The following is a 26,679-nucleotide window of genomic DNA, read 5'->3' on the forward strand; positions in this document are numbered from 1 at the left end:
CAATTAATAATAAAAGTTCAATACTTGTGCCCACTCATACTGCTTTGTTCCATTCAATGTGTATACATGATAGAGTAAATACTCATAAAATGAATATGATAATATCTGCTAAAGGGGGAACAGGATAGAAGGAAGGGAGGATGAAAGAAGGTAGAGGAGGAAGACAGGAAGGGAAAGGGGACAGTGAGAAGAAATGGAGAAGGATGGAAAAAATAATTCTATTGGCACATTTTTTGCTTTAGAGAAGATGAGATATTTCTGATAAAATGTCCAGTTTCAAATGTCAAAAAAATTAACAGTCAAAAGTGTCATCCTGTCTGTGCTGTATTAGGTCACCACACTTGATGAGCCAACTGTCAATAGACAAGGCACTTGGAATTTTATTTTGGGTTTTTTTTTCCCAGAAGGGTAATAAATTCAAACTGATCTATGCCCACAGACTCACTCAGTCACCAATGTGCCCAATTTCATTCTTTTCAAGATAAATAACTCAAATTACAGATGTCAGATATGATACCTAAAGGACTATGGTAGCAGAAGAAGGACCCTTTCTAATCATTATCATCAGATAACTAAAACCACAGCAAAAGGGAAAAATAAAGAGAGTAAATTAAGTCAATTCTACTTGTTAAATTTTTTACTTGAAAATTCTTTCCAGTGTTTAGCCAGGTCTGGTAAACAGTCCTGTATAAAAAGACAATGATTAGGGTTCAAACAGGAAGAAATACAAATGAACTCTGGGTTTACCTGGAAAGACACTGGGAGGAGATGGAGTAGGGACAGCTATAGGAACCCCCACACTACCACTTCCACTGTTCTCGCGACTGCTGCTCCGGCTACTCGGATGGCTCCCTCCACTACTACCACTGCTGCTAAAGAAATCAGACCCACCAGAACATTAACACTGATGTAAAGCAATTAGTAATCAAAATTTCCCAAATACAGTAAGTTAAGTTTCTGAAATATATAGAGCAACTAAAAAAAAAAAGAGGTAAGAACCTTCCACTTCAATTTTTGTAACAACATCTATAATTTCACAAATACAGGAAAAGAAAAAAAGAATGTAGACTCAAGACAATTTCTTTGTCCCTTAGACTTTGTTTTAAAAGTTCAAACCAAAAAAAAAAAAACTAATAATATGATTGTCAACAGGACTCAATTTTAGAAATATACAGGCAAAAAATTAGCTTTGTTATGCTAAATATCTTTAATACCTCTCCCAAAATAACTCAATATACAATGAAAATATATTTAATATATTTGATTAACTTTAATCCACAATCATGCCCTGGTGTGCTAGCCCACACTTTAGTTTTTACCAAGCATAGTTTTTCATCTGTAAAGTTCCACCAAAAAACAACTTTAAAAATTTTCAGCATATATTTTTTTGGTTCACAATCTTTACTCAAGTCACCTAAGCTGAGCTTCCGTCTGCAAATTTAAACCTTATGGAAATTGACAGTTCATTATCTCTTCTTAAATGACTTCCTGATTCCTCAAAGTTGTATTAGAGCATCAGAAGAGGAAGGTGAGAGCAGATGTGGCTTAGTGGGAGTAAAGTAAGGAAAAGGGACTTGTGCTTTGAAATGAGAAAGATTTAACTGAAGTTATTTGAAAAGATTATGGTACTATGGCCATCACATTTTGTGCTGAGGTAGAGAAAATACCTGTAAGTTCGATTTCTTTGATTCACAGAAGCTGTCCTCACAGGGCTCTGCTGCGAGGGAGCCATATTACGTGTTGGGCTAGGGACGTAATCATTTGGTACCACTGGAGGACGCACTGGCTCCAGTGTGCGATAGGGGGAGTGACGCCTACAAAAAGAAGAGCGTATGTATTGTGTAATTAGGCAAATTTAGGCATAACGAATTCAAAGATAGAATTGCCAGCAGTGAAGTACAAATTGTAATTAGATAGGAAAATGTGTGTTTTTACATCATCCAATCATCTCTTCTTCAGGTATCCCTTGCCTCCCACCTACTGGAGATTTAAATGGGGTTTTTTATGCATTTTAAAAGTTAAAGATTATTTCTGTCTCCAACTCCATTTCCCTCAGCTAATGTAGATTTCTTTGCATAATTAAAAGAGTAGCCTTTAATCTCAGAACACACACACATACAAACACACAAATGCCCCAATTCTTATTCCCATGTCTTCTAGTATCTATTTTTTTATTTGAAAAATCAAAGGACTCTCTAAATATTAAGTTAAGCTGTTACAAATGCCCCCCCAAAAAAAACAAGCTGTGATTATTCTTCATTACCTCCCTCCATATTCTAGCTACTCAAACATGTAGAACTAGTACTAGTTCTAGAATCCAATAATTCCCATGCTGGCATTTAAGGAAACAATTTCCATATTGCTCATTTCCTTTTTAAAGGAAAAGAAACAGAATATATCCAAGTGATATTCAACTATATCCATGAAAATGAAATTCAAACTTTAAAGCTTAATATTTCTTTTGTGTTTTTATTTTTACAAACTTATTAGCATTTATTACCTTCCATCTTTGTCCACTAATTATCCATTTCCCTCTTCCTTCATTTGGTGGAAAGAGAAAAGCTCTAAAACATTATCCCTCATTTCTTTATCTTCTTCTTCATTTCCTCTGAGCTAACACCATAGAAATGAGACTAGATTCTGTTAACATATCTTTTCTTGGGCGTAGCTAGGTGGCATAGTGAAAGAGTACTGGCCTGAAGTCAGGAGGACCTGAGTTCAAATCCAGCCTCAGACACTTAATACAACCTAGGTGTGTGACCTTGGGCAAGTCACTTGCCTTGCCTTGCCCCCCCAAAAAAACATACCTTTTCATGTTTTCCCCCAAAAAAACTTCCCTGTAAAATAACAGAATTAGAGGACTGAAAACATAATAGGGAAAGATGAAACAAAATAGGTAGCTAAATTCCAAAATAAGAGGAGCTATAAAAGATATTCTAACAAGGAAAAAAAAATTAGACTCTTAGGATGTGAGTTCTAAAACAAAATCCCTTTCCTTAGGGCACTAATACTCTTCTTTCAATTCATCTTTTTTACTTAAATGAATCTAAAGCAATTCCCAATATGATCATTCATTTTTATCATTTTTGGGGGGTCTACCTACTAACTACTAAAACCAGCAAAATCCCAGAATGTTAAATTTCTTTCTTTCCTATCACTCTTCTCCTTTTCTCTTGAGGACAGGTATGCATCCATTTAAGAAACACCCTTTCTACTATACCATATAACCTTCTAAATTTGAAGCATAGGATCACTAAAACAATCAGTTTCTTTACAAAAAAACTGGATTCTTTTTAAGCATCAGTTCACCTAGTACATTTAGTATTTTGTGCATAATGTCTCCATTTAAGTATTTTATTTCTTTCATTTGGGAATATCTTTCATTCCCAAAGAAGACCATGACCATCAGGGAGCTTAAGCCATGACAAGCACATGAATTGGATTTGAGTGAGTGAGGGGAGTACTGTACTAAGTCACTAGTCTCACTTTCTTCTCTGGAGCCATCTGGTTCCAGTGGTCAGATAGAAATCAGGATAACTGGAGATGGTCCTGGATGCAAGGGAATCAGGGTTAAGTGACTTGCCTAAGGTCACACAGGTAGTAAATATCTGAGGCTGGATTAGAACTCCTATGCTCCTGACTCCAAGGCCAGTGCTTTATCCACTAGGGAAACAGCAAAGTGAAAGAGAGGCTCAAACTGAAGTGTTAGAATGGAAATGAAGACATCATTTCTGGAATTACAATGTAAATATATCTATGATGAGAAAATAGTTATATTAACTTAGATACAACTTTTAAGAAGCAGGTAAACTACATAAAACAAATTACTGGAAAGGGAGAAGAAATTACAGGAAGAAAAGTTACTAGATTATGATAGATGTCATTTAGAGTTTGCCACATAAAAGTGTGCTCTTCAAATCTTTTTCAAGTAGGGATGATCCCAGGTCCCACACTGGCCCAACAAGCCAGTCCTTTTCTTCCAATCCCTATTCCCCTCTAAAAAAATCAGCTGTGGATGTCAGGAAGAGAAAGTCAATCAAACTGCCTACCTTTGTTTCATCCAAGGAAATGAGGGAAGGGGCAGAGAAGTGATAAAAGTAATACTGTAAAATGAAGAGGGAGCAAGCAGAAAAAAAAATATTGCAGTTGAGAGTGGAGGGGGTGGGGGATAACAGTACTGGCTATGTCAAGGAGAAGGCAGTTGTAACACTGTCACCAAATGCCTCTTTGGAACTCTGTAACTTGAAGCTCCAGGTACCTCTCAGAATTTCTACAAAATTTTTTTTAGAAAAAACTGATTATATGTGTATAAACGAAAACACATATATGTAAATACACATACATGTAAGTTTATATATTTTTCCTAATAATGAAACATAACAAAAAACCAAAAGAAGAGACACATTTTACAGAATCACTTGCAAGACAAAAATATTCCATTTGAGGAAACTGGGAAGTCAGTAAATGCGTAATTCAAGTCCCTATTCAGCTTGGTTTTCTCTTATAAGAGCTGCTTACATTTTGACAGGGCTTCACACCATACAAAGTCTAGTTTTGCTTCCCTTCACTATCCTATTCTGCAGTTCAGTTTCAGGTTCCAATATTCAGTCCTTTTCTCCCCTAGTCTGGCTAGCATTCCCATTTCTATCCCTCTTTACCTTCTTTGCTAGTACTAGCTGAACCTTGCTTTTCTTCCATTCCTCCCAAGGGGCCTACAAAAACTTTTCCTACCACTTTATATACTCTTTCCTGTTCTTTTTATTATCTAAGTGCACTCTCTTTTCTGTTGTCTTTTCTTATATCTCAGCTCAATAGTCTCACCTGTTCTCAAGTGTTTCAAAGTAGTTAGTTAATTCAGGGGGGTTTTTTTGGTGAGGGGGCCAAAAACAGAATTGCACCTTAGTCATTTTTAAGCACAAAATATAATGCCAATCTGAGACTTCAAAACACTATGGTTTTTTAAATTTTTTTAAAAATCCAATTTGTCATTAGAATGTCTCTAAAAATAAATAGGTCAAAAAATACCCCCATTTTACAGATGAAAAAACCAAATCACTGACTACCCAATGAGTGACAGAGCTAAGAAAACTCTGGTATCCTCCCCCCTCCCAAGTTCTATTATACTCACTGGAATACAATATATGAATTATCACAGTAAGCCAAATTTTCATTAGGAGTTCTTAACCTGAGGTCTGTGAACTTGTTTTGTTTTGTTTTTAATATTTTGAAAACCGTATTCCAAGGAAATTGATTTGCTTTGTAATGAATTTAATAACATTCCGAGAAGGGGTCCATATTCTTTACCAAACTGCCAAAGGTATTGCTGACACACACAAAAAAAAGGTTAAGAACCCCTAGTAGAAGAATGCCAAATTTCTCCCTGAGTGAGCCATTTCTTTCGAGGTCTCATATATAGTCCATCTTCTACAGTTAATTAGGTTTAAGTTTACAAAAACATTTGGGCTACGTAAAGGTTGTTTTTTTTCCCCAACTAAATATTGCAAGCTCAAATCAAATATAATGGGAAAGAAAGCACAAACCTGAGAAAATGTTTTCATCAAAATTCTAACGTAGTTTATGTAATAAACTTAAGTCTATGCTAGTATTATACCTCCAATTTAGAAATGGATAGCAATGAATACCAGAATAATACTTTTATATTATCAACAAAATCTGTTTTATGAGAAAGACAACGTATAAGACAAGAAAAATCAGGGAGGAATTTTTTTTCTTCAGGTTCCATATCAAGAGAATCACTTTTTAAATAGGTACTATTTTTGTTTTCACATACCACTTGAGTTACATGCTATTCTACAATCATAAGTTATATACTCACCCAAGTGTTCCTTTGCCTGACATCGGTGGACTGGGTGGTTTCTGAGTAGGTGGAGTTGTGCGAGGCAGCCCACCCATCTTCATATTCTGTGTACTCACCTACATAAAAGAGTGAGTAAAACTCAGTTTAACTTTCAAGCAGTGAAAAATGTGGCACCTATGGAAAATGTTGCTGTACAATTAAGGGGAATAGGGAAAGGATCAAATAGGAAAAAAATTAGAAAGGCCATGCATTTCATATGCAATTTCTACTCTGCTATTATTCTAGAGTTGCACTCAAAGGACTCTTCCTTATTTGGGGTTTTCAAATGATCAATTACAAATATAAAGACTGTATTTGCCATTAGGCCATCACACCAACAACAAATCACTGGCAAGACATATCTGATATATCATGCAACTAAAATTCAAGAGGGATTGATTAGAATAAAATCTCATCCTTAATACAGGATAACAATTTGAACATATGTTTTAAGCTGTTGCTTATTTTTTAAAAGCACCTCTAAAATTAAAAAAAGATATTCCCCCAAATAAAATATTCAGTGACCTACATATATATATAATCTACTATAACTGATAAATCTAAATTGCAGAGGCATTATATATTGTACAGTATAATTTAATATTTGGATAGTAAATAGGTCAAATTTATATCACAGAAAGTTAAATGCCTATCTAATGACCTTCTTATTAGAATTCACTAATTTGAAAACTTCTGAAAACTCAGCTACTTTACAAATAGCTGGACCAGAATTTGAGGGTTATTGTGTAAGAATTTGCCAACAGCAAGTTCATGTCTAGCTATCTTTCATATAGAATAAATTCAAGCACAGAGGCAAAAAACTCAGCCAAAGTCTACAAAAGGCCCAAATCCCTATTTCAAACCTCACTGAAAATTTCAAGAATCAGAGGAAGCAGGAAACTTGAAGCACCAGGTTCCATCACAACTAAATCCACAGCCCCCCAAAGTTTGAACTCATGGCCAAAAGTGTGGAATAAAAAGTATATGGCCACTGCAAACATGATTCAAGTCTAATATCAAGTTTTTCACTACCACAATTTGGTGAGACTCTACATGGTTATATATCTGGTAGTATCTGAAAGGGACAATTAAATATTCCTTCTAACTAGTTTGTGTTTGTGTGTGTGTGTGTGTGTGTGTGTGTGTGTGTGTGTGTGTGTACACACACACACACACACACACACACACACTCTGATATCTAACATAGCTAGTTATCTTCCAAAAATATTCCTTTCTAACTAGATTATGTATACATGTTCAGTCTGTCCTTGCAAAGAATATTTGAAGCACAAACTACAAGATATTAAATTATAATACAGAATCTCTTTGAGCCCAAAATTTATCAGTTACTACCAAAAAGGAAAAGGAAAATAAATGCAAAAACTGTGTTGAGTATTTGATGTGCTGTTAAACATAACCTTAGTGTAAATAAATAATCTTAATGTATTAATGTTACTTGTGCTCACTTTTCTTAGTTGGAAGTCAATTTCACTTCACAAATAAATGAAGTACATAGATTTTATTAAAAAGAAAATGCATTTCATACATGAATGAAACAGTGAACAAGTTGTGGGGGATGTTAACACAGTCTTCAAAAGTAAATAATGCCTTTCAAGATTTATAAAAAGTAAAGTAATTCTTCATGGTTATTGTTGCCTTAAAAACAAAGGTAAAATGGAGTATATTTCAGATTTTAATCAAATAAACTAAATCTTGCTCTTCCCCTCATTTGTTAGAGGGTATAATGAACCACATTATGGAACTCATATGCATTACAAAATAGTATATCCATACCAGAAGACAATTATAAGTTAAAATTGTCAAATTTAAAATTATTTTATCATTTACTTTTATGATACTGTTGCATACTTAATGAAGTCCTTTAAGCTCAACTTTAAGCAACATGAAATTCAAAATTACTAATAAAGAGATGAGGGATAAAAAGAGAGACACTAAACTACATCAATTTCATAGGTACTGGGAGAAAAAGGAGGAGGGAGAGAATAAAATGAATGAAAGAGGCATTTTATTCTATATACGGGGTATCTGAAACAATTTCTTCCATGTGAAATTTTTCTTTATTGGGTTTTTAGAAATTAAAGTGTTTCTTTAAATTGCAGTATCCTCTATATGTCATTTATCAAACCTGAATAAACCACTTACCTGTTTTGAGTTGTCCAAAAAAATAAATAAATAACAAATCATCCCATAAAGTTAAATTTGGTACTTATATTTACACATATCAAACTTAGTAAGTTATAAGATTTCCAGAATGTTTAGCTGCTTCAATGAGTTTGGTTCATCTATATGTGATGATTAATAAAATTTGCAATTAAAGATTTCAAGCAGAATTCCCAATTCAGTCTGAATTTTATATATTCCAATGATAGCCACCTTTATGCCAAAATAAAAATAGATTCACTATTTATCCAATAAATCAAAAACATATTTTAAGAAATACTAATTTTTAACCATGGTATGAACTTAGAAAAATGGGATGACTGAACAGAGAAGAAATGAAAGAGACACAGGTAGTAAGAACTTAGAAGAAAAGAGAGCTATTCAATCAAATATAAGAATAAGAGCCATTCCCAAGTGGTTACCTCCAAAAGTAGAGTTGAGTCAAAGAATATATATATTTATATATACTTCTGAAAGAAAAAAAAATCTAAGTTATCAATGGCCATATGAAAAAATGCTCTAAATCACTAATAGAGAAATTCAAACTAAACAATTCTGAGGTAACTATACTACTTCACACCAACCAGATTAGCAAAGTTGACAAAAAAAAAAAAAAATGATGAATGTTGGCCCTGGAAAAAGGTAAAATAATACAAGATTTGTGCAACTGGGGATTGGCTCATTCATTCTGAAAAGTAATTTGGAATTATGCTCAAAAAGCATGTATTTGATCCAACAATATTGCTAAAGATTTATACCCCAAAGAAATTTAAAAATGAAAAAATATATATACAAAAATTTTTCACATAACCTCTTATTATGGTATTAAAAAATGGAAACATTGCCCATCAATTATGGAATGGCTGAAAAAAGTTATGGTACATGAATACCATGAAAAACTATTTGGTATAAGAAATGATGATGGGCATGATTCAGAAAAACACATGGGGAAAACATATAAACTGAATCAAAGTGAAGTGAGCAGAACCAAGAGAACAATTTATTTAATTACAACAATACTGTAAAAGACATACATTTGAAAGACTTAGGTATGATAACAAAAGAACAACTTCTGAACAACTATCAGTATAGCCTTAGGAAAAAAATGGTTTGGACACAAGGACTACAAAAGTATCTGGAAGAAACAAAATTATAAGTGAAAGAAGTACATAAAAGTACAAATGGTAGAAGAATAAATAGCTTACATTAGGGAATGAGTTTCCTAAAAATTAGAAAGGACCAAAGAGAACTCAATAATTTCCTGAGACAATAAGGAATATTAGAATAAAGTCAAAAACCTGAAAAAATAGGAAAAAAATTTTTTCTTGGAAAAGTAGGTTAAGGAGCAGCTAGGTGGCACAGTGGATAGGGCACCAGCCCTGGAATCAGAAGTATCTGAGTTCAAATCCAGCCTCAGACATTTAATGATTACCTAGCCATGTGGCCTTGGGCAAGCCACCCAACCCCATTTCCTTGCAAAAACCTTAAAAAAAATAGGTTAAGGAGTAATTTGGGAAGAAGCTAAAATAATAATTAAATATTTACAATCCAATAAGAGAAGGGGGGAATATCCCTTCACAATCCTACTATCCTCATGGGTCAAAAATGAATTAGGAGTAGGATTTTGGTTCATTTCTGATGGTCTTAAGAAAGCAAATAAAATAGAAAGGAAAAGGAACAGACAAGAAAAGAAAAAGAAAGTAAGGGTAGAATTTACACTGATCTAACAAATAGGATTTATTAGAAGGTAAGTATACAACTATGGAGGGCACAAATATTACATGATTCTCATTACTACTCAATTTTTTAAGAAGAGGAAAACCAAGAGTCATTACAAAAATATGAAAAAGGAAAATTTACAACAAATGAGAAATAAATCATTAGAAATCATTTTGGCCACTGTCAATAAAACAAAAGAGATGTATAAAAACATAAGAAATCTAATTTTAAAAAAATAGGGTAATTTAAAAGACCAATCACAGAAGAGAAATGATTCATTGATGAACTCCCAAACAGAAAAGGAGACAGGAAAAGATGAATTTATATGTTAAATCTACCAAACCTGCAAAGAAAACTCAATTCCAGTATTAAACTGTTTACAAAAAAAAAAAAAGGGGGTCCTTCAAAATTCATTAATGATACATATATGGTAAGCATACCAGGGAGTAACAAAGCAGAGAAAAATAAATTGTCCCAATAAATATCAAAATAAAAATACTGAACAAAACATATTACAGAAAGACTAAAGCAACATATTAAAAAATATATATACACTATGGCCAGATTGGTTTTTATTAAGAAGTAAAAGCTAGGGCAGCTAGGTAGTAAAATGAATAAAAAACACTGGCCATGAAGTCAGAAGAACCTGAGTTTAAATTCAGTCTTAGACTCTTAATCACCTAGCTGTGTCTGTGTGACCTTGGGGAAGTCACTAAACCCCATTGCAAAAAAAAAAAAGTAAAAGTTGAAATAAGAGAATAAAAGAAATTAAGGAATTAGAATTGGTAATGATGCAGATGATATGATGGTATACTTTAGAGAATTTCAGGTATCAAAAAAAACTATGTGAAACAGTTAACTTTAGCAAAGCTGCAGGATATAAAATACTTCCACATCAGCATTTTTACAATTATCAATAAAGTCCAAAAACAAGAGATAGAAAGAGAAATTCCATTTAAAATAACTGTAGACAGGGGCGGCTAGGTGGCGTAGTGGATAAAGCACCGGCCTTGGAGTCAGGAGTACCTGGGTTCAAATCCAGTCTCAGACACTTAATAATTACCTAGCTGTGTGGCCTTGGGCAAGCCACTTAACCCCATTTGCCTTGCAAAAAAAACCCTAAAAAACAAAACAAAACAACTGTAGACAAAATAAGATATTTGGGAGTCTATCTGCCAAAACAAACCTAGGAATTCCAAATACAAAAAAAAGTTGACACAAATAATGTCAGATCTAAACAATTGGAAAAATATCAATTCCTCATGTGTTAATATAATAAAAATGACAAATCTATCCAAATTAATTAATCTATTCACTGCCATATCAATTGAACTACCAAAAAATTATTTTAAAGAGATAGAAAAAAATAATAATAGAATTTATCTGGAAGAACAAAAGATCAAGAATATCAAGAGAAATAATTAAAAAATGCAAAGGAAGGTGGTCTAATTGATCCAGATTTAAAACTACATTATAAAGTGGCAATTATCAAAACTATTTGGTAATGGCTAAGAAATGGAGTGGTGAATCAGTGGACTAGATTAGGTTCACAAGTCACAGCAGCAAATGGCTATATGAATATACTATTTGATAAGCCTAAAGATTCTAGGTTCTGGGCTAGGAACTCACTATTATTAAAAAACTACTGAGAAAACTGGAAAATAGCATGCCATTAACTAAGCATAGACCAACATCTTACATCCTATGCAAAGATTAGGTTGAAATGGGTACATGATTTAGATATAAAAGGTCACACCATAAGGCAATTAGACAAGCGAGGAACTGTTTACTTATCAGATTTGTAGAAACCAAAAAATTTATGACCAAAGAAGAGATAAAGAACATGAAATGCAAAATGGATAATTTTGATAACATAAATTGAAAAATTTTTGCAAAGACATAATCAATATAACCAAGATTAGAAGAAAAGCAGAAAAATGAGAAAGATGGATTTTTATAAACAGTGTTTCTAATAAAGGTCTCAATTCTAAAAATGTATAGAGAACCAAGTCAAATTTATGAAAATACAAGTTATTCCTCAATCGATAATTAGTCAGAGGATAGGAACAGAAAATTTTCAGATGAGGAAATTTAAGTCATTTGAAAAACTGCTCTAAGTCACTGTAAAAGAAATGCAAATTTGGGGGTGGCTAGGTAGCACATTGGATAGAGCACCAGCCCTGGAGTCAGGAATACCTGAGTTCAAATTCGGTCTCAGACACTTAATAATTGCCTAGCTGTGTGGCCTTGGGCAAGCCACTTAACACTATTGCCTTGAAAAAACTAAAAAAATAAAAATAAAAGAAATGCAAATTAAAACAACTCTAGAGTACCCCTGTCATGCCTATCAGATTGGCTAATATGGTAGAAAAACGATCAATGTTAGAGGGTATGTGGGAAAACTGGGACACTAATGCTAGAGTTAGTTATAAAACTAACTAAATTCATATAGGGACACAATAGCTCAAGAATTTCAAAGAAAATAATGAAAAGAAAAGAAAAAGAGCCTAACAATACTTTACAAAGAAGTCTCAAAACTATTTGAAATTGTTTAAAAATGGGAAAAAAGACCAGAATTCCAGATTAGGTATGCAAGATCCACAAGCAAATGAACATAATTGTATCATGTTCAATAAACCCATTGACCTTAACTAGTGGGTTAAGGACTCAGTAAATGCTTCAAATCATTTCTGATTAGAGAAATGCAAATTAAAATCACTATGAGGTTCCATCTCATACCTATCAGATTGGCTAAGATGACAAAAAAGGGAAAACAATCAATACTGGAGCGGTTGTGGGAGAATCGGGACCTTAATGCATTGTTGATGGAGTTGTGAACCAATCCAACTATTCTGGAAAACAATAAGGAACCATGCCAAAAGAGCAATAAAAATAATCATACCTTTTTACCCAGCAATACCAATACTAGGCCTGTATCTAGAAGAAAGCATAAAAATTGGGAAAAATCCTACATGTTCCAAAATATTGATAGCAGCTCTTTTTGTAGTGGCAAAGAATTGGAAATTGAAGGGATGTGTATCAATTGGGGAATGACTACGCAAGTTATGGTATATGAAATGTTATGGAATATTATTGTTCTATAAGAAACCATGAATGGTCAGACTCTAGAAAAGCATGTAATGAATTACAGAATCTGGTGCTGAGGGGATGGAGCATAACCAAGAGAATAGTGTACAAATTAAAAACTACATTGTGAGCTGATCAACCTTGATGGATGCAGATGATAGTGGAAAAAATAAAATAACAATAAAAAAGAATTGCTTAGAAAATTGCAAAGTATTCTGGCAGAAATTAGATTTAAATCAGTATTTCACAAAACATACTATAATAAGAGCTCATAATAAATACAAGACATAGATAATAAAAGGTCATATAACAAACAAGACAGAAATGTAGGAAAGAAGACAGGTTTTAAGATTACAAGGAAAGAAAAAAAAATTTTGACCAAACAAGAGATAAAGGTTCAGGGCAGATACAACAAATAATCTGGATAACATAAAATTGAAAGGTTCTATAAAATAAATTCAATGCAGATAAAATTAGAAAGTAAAGTTAACTGAGTAAACAGCTTTGTGGGAGGTTTCTCTAAAAAAGAAGATCAAAATGAGATATTTGTACTTTGTAAACCTTAAAGCAATATATAAATGTTAGCAATTTCATATCATTATTATTATTACTATTATTATAATTGTATCCAAGATATATAGAGAACTCATTCACATATATAAGCAATTATTAATTGCTAATAAACAAATAGTAAGAGGATACTAATAGTCCTCAAAAAAAGTTTTATATATATATATATTCATGTAAAAAACATTCTAAGTCACTAATAACTAGAGAAATTAAATCAAGTTTGAGATACTTCACACCATCAAACTGATAAGAATCACAAAAAAGGGAAAATAATTGTTGAAGGGACTGTGGGATAACAAGTATACTAAGTACTTGATGATGGGGCTATGAACTGATCCAACAATTTTTAGAAAGCTATTTGGAGTTATGTTCCCAAAATTTACTAACTTGTATAGACTTTTGACTCAATTATACCATTAGTAGGCCTATTCCCCAAGGAGAATATAAGTAAAAGATGATAAAAATATTCAAAGCAACCTTTTGTTGCAAAAGAGAACTGGAAGCAAAGGGGGTAATATTAATATAATTTAAAGTTAGGAAATGAAAAATGGAATGGATTAAAAAACTAGAGCTATATGAATTAATGATGAAGTGAGCAAGAAAATATTTTATAAAATGACTACAGTATTATAAAAGAAAAACAATTTCAAAAGACTTAAGAATTCTGTGGTAACCAGCTACAACTCCAGAGAATGGATGATGAAGCATGTTTGTACTATCTGACAAAAAGGTAACAAACTACAGGTGTGTAATGAGTCATTTATTTTTAGAGATGACCAATATATACATTTGGTTTTCTTGACTATATTTATTTGTTATAAGATTAACAAACAAGTGCTCCTCAGCACCCTGAAGACTCAGCAACAAATCCTCAAGTCAAGAGGCCTCAATGCATGCCTGTAGCTTGCAATCCTAATTCTTATTGAGATATGGTCACTCTGTATTTTATTCATGTATTTCTCTATTTTAGTGAGAAGTTGTATGGTAGAGCAGAAAGAGGAGTGAATCTATGATTCTGAGTGAACAAGGTTTTATATACAGTTCTGACAATGATCAGTCACAGAACATCTCTAATTTGAATGTCCTAACTATAAAGTGGGAATGATTATAACTATAGTATGATTATAACTCTTAGGAGTAGCTGCAAACATCACATGAGTTCATCCATATTCAATATTGTGCAAATCTTAAAGCAATATGTAAACATAAGCCATCATTATCATATTGTCTGTATATTGCTAAGATGACATTATTTATCACCTCCACTAAAACTATAGACTTTCTTCATGAGTTTCAGTAGACAATAAGTTTATCAGACAATAGGGTAAAATGGTCTTCACCTGACCCTGTGTCCAAGCCACGTGTCACATCCTTCTATTTTTACCTACCAGAGTTGCTACTCCATTGAAATAGGCTTCAAAAAACCTGAGGTGACTCCATGCTACGATGAATAAACCTCAAAATAAAATGCTAGGTCTATGGCAGAGGTGTCAGGCTCACAGTTTACAGTGTGAACATGAAATGTTCAACCAAAATAATAAAATAAGGAAGAGTAGAGATATGTAGTTCATAAAATGGTTGAACAAAAGTAGAAGTCTATGCAAACATGGAAGAAATAAAGGAAGAGGGCTGTCAAGTGAAGTGAAAAACAAGGAAATAATTTATATTTTAAAATAATATTGTAAAAATAACAATTTTGAAAGACAGAACAACTCATAAAAACAGCGATTAAGGGGCAGCTAGGTGGCGTAGTGGAGAGAACACCGGCCCTGGAGTCAGGAGGATCTGAGTTCAAATGTGGCCTCAGATACTTAATAATTGCCTAGCTATGTGACCTTGGGCAAGTCACTTAATTCCACTGCCATAAATAAACAGTGATTAAAAATAATTTCAAAAGACCCCGATTTAGAATTCTGCCTATTTTTTGACAAAAAAGTAATAGACTGACTAGTTACAGACTGTAAGATAAGCATTCTCAGACATGGCCAACCTAGGAATGTGTTTTGCTTGATTACTGATTGTTAATTTTGTTGTTATTGTTGATTATGCCCCTGATCCATACTCCTCTAGTTCCTAACCCCAAGAAGGGGAAGGAAGTTAGAAAAGGGAAAGAGAGCAGATGTTTGTTAATTGAGAAAAAAAAAGTTTTAACTACTGGGAAAATTGAAAGGTGAGGAGTCTTTACATCTAAATAAAAGGACTAAGAAAGGTTTGCTATATAGCAGGACTTCAGACTATATATATATATATATATATATATTGAGATCTGTATGACATAGCATGAAAACAATTCCAAACAGAATTCTCTTTTTAGGAACTCAAATAAAAAAAATTAGGTAGACAGATAAAACAGTTTTAGAAATGAGAAAGGGAAAATATGAACAAAGCTGCAATATTCCATCTATAAAATAAATTTCCTTTCAAGGTTATTTTTTCCTTGTTTATAAACAAAAAAAAATCTGTCGTTAATCTGCAATTTTTTTCAGCTTTTATCTTTATATTTTTTCTTCTGTTTATATAATGATAAAAAATAGTGAACTTGCACAGATTTCTTTAAAATTATATCATTCTACTAAATAAAAGTTTTCACATCAAATTCTAAGGACATGAAAACTCAAGGTTAAAATAGACCACTTCTATAGAGTTAATAGTATTAAGAGGATTATCATAGAAACATTTTAGGGGTCAGAATTCATTAAACTATCTACTGTATGACCAACCAAAATCAATTTTATAAACACACAGAACAAAAAATATCAGAGAAGGAAAAGAAGGGAAAAAGTAAAATGGAGATAAATAAGGAGAAATGAAAAGAAGTGAAAATAATCTTTTATCTAAATCTTACTGTATAATTTCTTCAACTCATTTGAAATTTCCAAAAAGAAAAAAAATCTAAGTACTGAAACACTACTGAAATAAATTATGAAAGAAACCATTTTCTCAATCTACATTTTATTTAAAGTACATGACAGTGTGTGATATTATGACACGTTCGTAACTTTTTATATTTTACATAATCATGACTTTCAGTGCTCAAAAAGTTCCATTAAAAGAAACTTTAAGGAAATGTAACTATTGGATATTTTAATGGGAAGGAAGGTTTTATATCCCCAAAAAAAACCTGATACTGCAACTTTTAAAAAAACACAAAACAAGTTGAATCATTTCAGTTTCATAAAATGTAAACATCTGAATATTTCACATTAATTAACAATAAATAGTGGGACACAGTCGCAAAATATATAAAGCACACCGTATATAGGATAAAAAGAATATTACACAGGGGGAGGATAAAACAACATTTCTAGAGCAATGGTTATTCCTATAGCAAGTTCAAGAAAAAGCCTAATTTTATTAACATTCAACTAACTTAATTTTTCAAAGGTATATTTTAGGTTATATTTGTTATAATTAAATGAATCATTACGAAATACCTACTCATTCAAAAAAAAATGTCATATTCTGCCTACTACCCTGAAGTCAAGATATAAAAGACAGGATAGAGAACAAATGATTTTAGTAAAGGATCAGTGATCAATAATGTATCTTTACTCCCCATATGTAACATTCTGTATAAGATAAAGAATGGATATCCAGCCCTGGAATCTCTTACCTTAAATCTAAGCAACCACTTAATGCATAAATGGAGCAAATAAAAGAGGTAAGGAAAAAAGCATTGAAAAGTTAGTTGGAACTTCAAGATATGAAGAGAAAGGAAAAAAGAAAGAAAAAGTTAAGCATTCAGCATTAACAAAATAATGTTTCAATAGATTGTAGAAAGAGTGGTTTAAAGCAGAATGTGTCATGAACAGGAGATTTTAAAAGATGAAACGATTTAAAAGACACTGCTTCATTCAAAACTTAAAAGTACTTAAGGTACATACATGTCCCCTAACAGACTCACAAATGGAAAATCTGGAGTCCTTATAGCGCTAACACTTTATTTTGAAAATTAAACAAGAAATGAAAAGAAATCACATCTTATTCACTGAAACTGTGAAGCACAAATTCATTATTTTATGTTCTATTAAGTGCCTCTTTGATACTGAAATTGGGTAGTAGTACTCCAGGTACTCTTACAGTCTTTACAAAAAAAATTTTCCAAATCAGATTAAATTTTCATTTAATCCAAAAAATTAAATTAAATTTCCTGGCTTGCACACTGATTAGTAAATTGTTCTTAGAAGAGTAATCTAAATATATATATATATATATATATATATATATATATATATATATATATATACACAGTTCTACCCTGAAGTAAAATTCCTGATAATTACAGTAGATTTAAAACTTTCTAGGGTTAGGTAGCTTATACTACTTGTTTGTTTACTTGTTTATTAGGAAGACTAGGAGAGGGGAGAATGGGTCTCCCTTTCTCACCTAAACTAGAAATTCATCATCTGTTCACAGCATTCCACTACTAATCAGCCTGAGAGCTTTACAACCTGCCTTGTTTTCCCAGCCTATTAACCCCTCCTTACACAAACTGGTTGCCTTGCAATCTTAGGGCCACCCCATATTAGTGCTGGATTTAACACAGGCACTCATGTTATAATTTGACTTTCTGATTCAAACTAAATGGGAAAAGATTTCATTTGATTTCTAATTAGAATAGTATTTATTTTTGTCCAATTTCTAACAAAGATTCCATGAATTACAAAAATTCATAATTACATGAATTGTACATATAATCCTAAATTTTTATAAAAAGAACATGTAATCAATAAAAGAGTTTTATCAAGTGACTATTTGCCAAGCACTATGCTTGATGGATACATAAACAGAAGTCAGAGTTCTGGGCTTTTTGTTTAATCAATGGTTATCTCTATTCCAAATTCAGAACAAAATATCTTTGTTTCCTCTCACTGCCTTAACATTCAATTAATTTAATTGCAAAGTCCTATTTTAGAAAATTATATTTCATGATGTAATTAAAGGAATTATAAACTGCTCCAAAAAAAAAGTCATTGTCTCTTCAACTATTTTTGAGGATAAGATATAAAAGAACAACTGATTTCTTTGAAGAACCAAACATAATGCATCTTCACTGCCCAAAGATAACATTCTGTATGAAAATAAAGGATGGCTATCTATTTTTTGGATATCTTTGGGTCTCTTAACCTTAAATCTTTACCCTCTTAATCACTTATACAAAAGACCTTTTAAAAAAATCTTAATATTGACAAATTTTGAATATAAGCTTCCAAGACAATGGATCCTTAGTGTCTAGCAGAGCATGCCTTGCACAAGGTTGTCATTTTAAAAAAAGTGTTGAATTAAATAAAACTTCTTAATGGCAGGAACCATGTCTTATAATTCTTTGTATTGTATACTCCATCCTCATCCCTTATGTCTAGCACCAGGCTAGTAGGAGCTTAAGTATTCATTGAATACATAAGGAATAAATCTATATAAAACATGGAATTTAATATTTTAAAAGCTTTGTATCTATAAATTCTGGAAGTATTTTTAAAATGTGTATTAAAGCAATATTAATAATTTATCTACCACAGACAGGCTATTTCTATTTTTTAAAAGCCTTTGTACCTAAAATTTTTTTTGAAAAAATCCAAAACGATCTATAATTTTTGTTGTTTAACAAATGAAATCAGAAACCTGGCTAGTAAATTTTTCGAGTAAATATGTCAGTCATATGCTGAATAATTTGTAAGCTCAAGAATTTTAAATCTATAATACGAAAACTAAGATATTCATATTCCACATCACATGAGTTACTATCATAATAAATTAAAAAAATGCAATTCACGAAAAGATGACAATTTCTAATTTGAGAATTTAAGCAACCTTAGAGGACAAGCACAAATTAGAAGATAGGTAAAATAGGTAAACAAAAGCAGGAAAAGGATTTTTATATCTTTAGTAGGATCACACCTGTTAATATACAAGAGGTAAAGAACATAATATTCATGTGATCACGTTGTCCTGGTTCAGAAACTTTCTCAATGACTTTTGACAAACATTGTACATACCTTTACTCCATGCCCAATATCATCTAAAATTGTATAGTCAATAGGTTTTCTAATGTAACGAACAGGTCGTTCTAGGTTGGCTGGAGCAATAATTTTATGAGTTCTGGAAGTATTTTTGTTGGTAGTCAAAATACCAATTTCTCTCCTTGCAACTTTCTCTTTGTGAATATCGACCGTCTGGAAAATACAATGTGAACAAAACAAAAATATCTTTTGTTTATGTGTGTACATACAAATCCATAAAAATAAATACTTATACTTCCTACTAGTGATAAAATGACCTTTTACTATAACACTAATTTAATGTAAACAGAAAATTTTCTAATAATCTACCTCTACTTAAAGATGCAATTTAGCTCAGTAAAGATTTCTATTTTTTTACCATTACATTAAGTTTAATAAATTCACTCAAATCTACTGAATACTTCATCAATCTATTTGTTTTTATTTAGGAAATATATACATTATACTTAGTACAATACAGAGCACCTGTTTTTTAAAAAGATTTCTTTATCCAAAGACTTGATTTACTAAATTTCTATCTCTAGAATGAGACAATTATTTTCTATAAAGGTGCTAATTACTAATATATCCCCCTTTTTCATCTATTAACCTTGCATCTACACTTATATACTCTCTCCTCTGTCACAGTAGCCTCCAACCCAATCCCACTACGTCCTCAGCTGCCATCACTACTACCACCATCACTCACTGAAAGAAATCAAAATATCCCACTGGAGCAAGAAGGAACCTCACAGGTCATTTATTTTAATCCCCTCATTTTATAGGTGAAAGAGCTGAAGGCTGTTGACTTAACCAAGTTACTTATGATTCAGGTTCTAAGACTCCAAAACCAGCATCTTCTACAACTAACTGAAAATATTATGGTATTTTTACACAATATAAAACTCCTATAGTTTTCATTTATTAACAACTTTTTTGATGATTTGGTCAATATGTTCAAAAGAAGGAAAACAAAATGCTGGACACCTTGAATTATTTTACCCTACTGCCATTACATTCACAAATGTGTTGATTCTTCCTTTATTTATTAGACTAACAGAAATTCAAGACTTTGGGTCAAATTAGGTTTCTAAAATGCTAACGGTTATTTTTAACCTTGAAAGAAATAACTTTTTTTTAATATTCCCCAATGCTGCATTTTTTATGGTTCCAAAAAATGTGCCTCTAAACATTAAAGATAAAACTTTACTGATAATACTTTTATTCACCACCACCATTCCCTTCAAAGAATGAAATAAAATAAAATAAAACCAAATATGAGTCTGCTGGATTTTTCAGAAACATTAAAGCAGGCTCTTCAATAATGAACATTTAAAATACTTAGCTTTTTTAAGTAAATTTTCAGAAAAGCAACTTTCTAACATATATCTTACCATTTTACATAAAAAAGATCTTGACATAAAAAGATGTAACCATACTAGAAAGAAAACATAAAATGAACATAGTCATATTCCTAAGCAGCCCTACAAGGAGAGTATAAATGTTTGCCATTCAGAAGTTAAGCTATAACATCCAAGTCCAAATAAGGTCAAGCCCATCTCCCTTCCCTTCCCCTATTTCCATATTAATTCCAAAACCAGTAAAGGTTCATATTACCCAGCATAAATGTATATTTTAAAATCCAAGACTCATAAATTTCCACCTTAACATGTAAGCATTTAATCATTTGAGAGGAAAAAGGAGTTTATCTGTTTATTTTTAAAGGTAAAAATATACTCTTTTAAGTTTATATTTGATTAGAAGAAACCAGTTGTTCAACAGAGGAGAATAGTGATAACAGAATACTTCTAAGTTTCTCCAATTTTGAAGTAGTTGAGGAATATTTGATAATCAGAAGTCTTTGCTGAATGGTTCTTAGCTATTAGAACCATTTCATACCATCATCAGAAAATTTGAATTTTTTTCCAAGAAAAATCTTACCAATTTCTACTACTCCCCCAATGATGACAATGATGATGAACACTAGCATTTATATAGTGCCTAAACTATGTTAGACACTGTGCTAAGAGGTTTACAAATATTTCATTAGATCCTCACAACCCTGGGAGGTAGGTGGTATTTTCATTCCCATTTTCCAATTGAAGAAAATGAGGCAGCAAAGGTTAAGTGATTTGCCCAGGATCATACCCAATAAAAGTAAATACTAAAATTAAATGAAAATAAACTTAAAATTGCTTCTCTACAAGAAGAACACTTCAACATACCTATGTCCAACTGATCTATGTAAAAGAAAGGTATAGTATTCTGAGCCTCTTATTCAATTATCTATAGCCAGTTTCTAGAAATTTAAACCTTCAGCACATAATTTCCAAGTGATCTAACTTATTCATACCATTAAAGAAAGACAGAAAAGGGGTGGCTAGGTGGCACAGTGGATATAGCACCAGCCCTGGAGTCAGGAGTACCTGAGTTCAAATCTGGCCTCAAACACTTAATAATTACTTAGCTGTGTGGCCTTGGGCAAGCCACCCAACCCCACTGCCTTGCAAAAAAAAAAAAAAAAAAAAAGACAGAAAGGATAGTTACACAAATTTAAAACTTAATATTATATCTTCATGATTCTAGATCACTGATATCCCTTGGTCCAATAAAAATAACCAAGTAGCCAACAGTTCATGGGACTACTTGAACCATATTTTAAATGAACTTCTTTTAAGAATTTATTGGGGGGCGGCTAGGTGGTGCAGTGGATAAAGAACTGGCCCTGGAGTCAGGAGTACCTGGGTTCAAATCCGGTCTCAGACACTTAATAATTACCTAGCTGTGTGGCCTTGGGCAAGCCACTTAACCCCATTTGCCTTGCAAAAAAAAAAAAGAATTTATTGGAGAGGCGACTAGCTGGCACAGTGGATAAAGCACCAGCCCTGGAGTCAGGAGTACCTGGATTCAAATCCGGTCTCAGACACTTAATAATTACCTAGCTATGTGGCCTTGGGCAAGCCACTTAACCTCACTGCCTTGAAAAAAATCTAAAAACAACAACAACAACAACAAAAAAGAATTTATTGGGGCAGCTAGGTGGCACAGTAGATAGAGTACCAGCCCTGGAGTCAGTAGGAACTGAGTTGAAATCTACCCTCAGACATTTAATAATTACCTAGCTGTGTGACCATGGGCAAGTCACTTACTTAACCCCATTGTCTTACAAAATAAAAAAAAGCATTTATCACCTTTAGGGTAGCTAAGTGGCACAGTGGATAGAGCACTGGCCTGGAGTCAGGATGACCTGAGTTCAAATCCCAACCACTTGTGCAACTTGGGACAAGTCACTTAACCCCACTGTCTTGTAAAAACCAAAAAAAAAAAAAAAAGAATTTAACACCTTATAAAATTTAAAAGGACCATTTTATTCTACCTACAAACATTTTATAAATGAAAAAAGTACCATTAAAATTTTACTGGTTACAATAAAATTCTAAAATGCATACAAACATAACAGCAAACTGGATCCCAAAGCAGTAGCGGCACTTTATATTTTTAACATTTTGAATAAAAAGTTTAAAATATTTCAGCCTTTAAGATTTTAAATTGGATGGGCAAAGGTTTTAGATTGAGATACTATACATTTACTTTAAAACAAGTACACCCTTTTAAGTTGATTATCTTGTAGAATGGAAAATGTTAATTTAAGACAGCTGAAAATTATAAGGTTTTCACATAATTTTTAGTCATTTGTAGTACTGGTCTATTGTTTTGTTTTGGGATTTTTTTTTCAACAAACACTTTTCAGTGAGATGATGCACTTCCAAATTTTCAAAAGACAATCAAGCAAATTAAAAATTCAGTTTGTCTGATCATAAAATAAATGTAAATTATTTGAGAAAATAGGGAATAACATTTGCCCTAAAGAAAGAAAAGCTATCAGGTTATATAGCTAGTTATCAATTTTAGAGCTATATATTACCACTCCTACTTTGCAGCCTCATAATACTCTTGATTTTACTATGCCATTAACATAAGGCTCTTGTGTTTTAAATTAAAAGTTAAAAACTGACCCAGAGAAAGATTTTTAAATCCCTAAAACTATGATTACAAATTTAACCTTGTTTCCTAAAATCACTTACTCAAAATAAACTTTATTTATTATGTTTAGATCTGATCTACAGATACGCACACACCTAAGGCAAGTAAAAATATGAGTGGCCAGCAAGCAAAACTGAGCCAGTGCATTACTTCTAACATTGCTACCACTGCCCTTGAAGAGAGCATCCCACTGCCCAGAAAAGCATGGATAAGAACCTTGCTGCAAATGTGCATGATATCCCACAACTGAATACTTACTGGCCATCCCATCTTTCTGAAAGCAGCTGCAAAGCCACTCCACATGCTGCAGGGTTCCCTCCCTCACCCCCAGACGCTCTGATCACATAGTCCCAGTCCCAGTCTCTCCAGGACCCTTCTGGCCAAGGTGCTGTGACCATACTCTCACCCAGCTCCCATGCCAGCCTGAGGCTCCACCCCCCCCCATATACTTCTCCCCAAAGACCCAAGCACATGCTCAGGCCACAGCAGATGGTAGGAAGGGAGGCTGAAACTATAGTTTTAGGATTATCCATGCAATTGTTGTCTCTCATTACCATAGATAATCGAGAGTTGATTGTACTGGATATCACTACCTCAGATAGCTGCCCATCAGAGTGGGAAAAAATCTGCAATCAAACAGGTAGAGTGGATTAACTTGACTAGGTTTTTTGTTGCTTTCTGCATTTTTTTTAAGTCTCTAAGTTTCAATTTAAGATCAATAATTAAATTTTAATATCTAGTGAATAATTACAAAAGTACTTCAAATTGCAAATTGTTCAAATTTATAAGTAAATCAAAATCACTAATAATATGAATATGAAATTTCAGATTATTCATTTTTGCAAATTTAATGACATAAATGAAATTAATCAGAGACTGCATAAACTATACTTTATGAGACTAACAATGGTTATGAAACCTACTCTCACTTTAAAAATTTTGCAACATTTGCTGCCTAGGCAAATGTGATGCTTTGCATAAATTCACTGGAAGGAGGATGGATAAGGAGATAAACCTGGCATTAGTCAACATCTTGGTTGAAGCCCAACCTCTAATATGTGCGTCATTAAACTTTAGTTCCCCCACCATCACCCTCAGCAACTCATGAAGACTAAGTTGCAGTACAGTTGAGGAGCTTTCTCTATGTCAAATAAATATAAAGAAAGGAAGAAGGGAGGAAAAAAAGGGAAGGAGAGAGGAAGGAAACATTGAACTGGAAACAAAGTCACCTAGGTGACTCAGCTCTAACATTAGCTATGTGACTTTAGACTTCAATTCTCTCATCTTTCATAATACAGAGGGGTAATGTTGGGATTTCCCCCTCTGCCATCTGCTAGCTGTTGTAGCACCAATTTGATCATTAAGTCTAAATTATAAGGGCAAAAGCTAACCCAGATGCTAAGAGGAATATACCAACTTACTTCTCTTACTCTTTATTATTGCCTCAAAACCCTCATTACTGTTACTGTTCCCAAACTACCTTGAGAGAAAAATAAATGAGTTGTAAACTGCTAACTAGGAGAAAAGATGCCTCGATCAGTATTTCTTGGACTAATCAGTTTTCAATGTGTGTCCATACTCAGACTACATTTAAAGTTTGCCACATGGGGCAGCTAGGTGGCGTAGTGACTAAAGCACTGGTCTTGGAGTCGGGAGTACCTGGGTTCAAATCCAGTCTCAGACACTTAATAATTACCTAGCTGTGTGGCCTTGGGCAAGCCACTTAACCCCATTTGCCTTGCAAAAAAAAAACTAAAAAAAAAAAGTTTGCCACAATCTTAGGCTTAAATCATAACATAAACTGAATTGTCTTTAATGGGAATAGAAATAAAATCTTTGGCTGTTAAAGTCTCAATATTAGATACATGTATTCTTTTTCAAAAGCATTTGCAATTCAAGAGCATGATGACATTTTTCACTCAAGGCCATTCAATTTAGTTGAACATTTTGCCACTAGTCTCATCAATGTTCATGTCTTGCCAAAATCTGAATTCCTTTCATCATCAGCCTCCTCTATTCCTATTCATTTGATCGGTTATAAAATATTCTGTCAAATGTTCTACAAAGTTATCTTCTCCCGTCTATCTCAACAAGGTCCTAAAATACCAAGGCAATATTTTATTCCTCCCTAAATGATTCTAAATTCCACTTATCTTGATAAAAATATGTTGGGAAATATAATTTAAGATTAAGAAATGAAAGTGAACAAAAGATTACAGATCATCCATCTAGTCATCCAGATTCACAACCTTAGTGACATCCTCAATTTCTCATTCTCATTTACCCCCATCAGTTGCCAAATCTAGTTTTTTTCCTATCTCCATATTTTTTGTATGCCTTATCCCCAGTCAGTTATCACCTTGTTTGAGATCTTCATTATCTCTCTCCCAGACCCTTGCAGTAGTCTCCTAATTAGTGGCTCTGCCTCAAATCTATCACCACCCCATCTTCCACTCAGCTGCCTAAGTGACTTTTCATAAAGCATGGGTATCACTATTTCACACTCTCTCACCCTCAATAAACTCATCATTTCTAATTATCTAGGGCATGGCTGTCTAAAATGTGGCCACTTGTGAGTTTACTAAATACTTTTTAGTAAACTAAGCCGAGTCACCACAGGGCTCTCACTAAAATCAAAATATATTGTCTATTATTTCAATAAAAGCTTTTGGGTGGCTAGGTGGCGCAGCGAATAAAGCACCGGCCCTGGAGTCAGGAGTACCTGGGTTCAAATCCAGTCTCAGACACTTAATAATTACCTAGCTGTGTGGCTTTGGGCAAGCCACTTAACCCCATTTGCCTTGCAAAAACCTAAAAAGAATAACAAAAGATAGATAGATAGATAGATAGATAGATAGATAGATAGATAGATAGATAGATATCTAGATAGATAGAAGCCTTTAAAAGTAAGATTGGACAGCCCTGAACCCCTCAATTTGGCATTAACAGCTCTTCTCAACCTTGTTCCAAATAACCTTTCCAGTGTTATGATCAACTCCACCCTCTTCTCTCCAGCCCAGGTAATGTTCTTGCTGCTCCTCATACATAACACTGCACTGTCCATCTCTATGTCTTTGCACTGTCTGTCCTTCAAGTTTAGAATGTACTTGGTCTCATCTCTGCCCCTTGCAATAATACTTAGTTTACTTCAAGATTTACCTCAGCCTTTTCCACTTGTCATAATGGCACTATCATGATCCCCTAGATGCCATACCCCCCAAG

At 33.0% G+C, this 26,679-nt stretch overlaps 1 protein-coding gene across 17 annotated transcripts in view; it reads right to left on the minus strand.

Annotated features, from left to right (window-relative positions):
- ABI2 (abl interactor 2) overlaps positions 1-26,679 on the minus strand; it is a 125,046-nt gene that overhangs the window by 56,680 nt on the left and 41,687 nt on the right. For 4 of the 17 annotated variants that reach the window (XM_074191590.1, XM_074191583.1, XM_074191596.1 and 1 more), the window contains 4 exons: positions 19,411-19,587; positions 5,837-5,934; positions 1,668-1,814; positions 748-872 (listed from right to left, as the gene is read on the minus strand). In XM_074191590.1, the coding sequence (XP_074047691.1) occupies positions 748-872; positions 1,668-1,814; positions 5,837-5,934; positions 19,411-19,587 (547 nt within the window). Of the gene's footprint in view, positions 1-747; positions 873-1,667; positions 1,815-5,836; positions 5,935-19,410; positions 19,588-24,011; positions 24,084-26,679 lie in introns of all 17 variants that reach the window. The other 13 variants (XM_074191594.1, XM_074191589.1, XM_074191598.1 and 10 more) reach the window with 5 other exon arrangements.

The sequence above is a fragment of the Macrotis lagotis genome, chromosome 6 (genome assembly GCF_037893015.1).
Source record: "Macrotis lagotis isolate mMagLag1 chromosome 6, bilby.v1.9.chrom.fasta, whole genome shotgun sequence".
NCBI classification, from domain to species: Eukaryota; Metazoa; Chordata; class Mammalia; order Peramelemorphia; family Peramelidae; genus Macrotis; species Macrotis lagotis.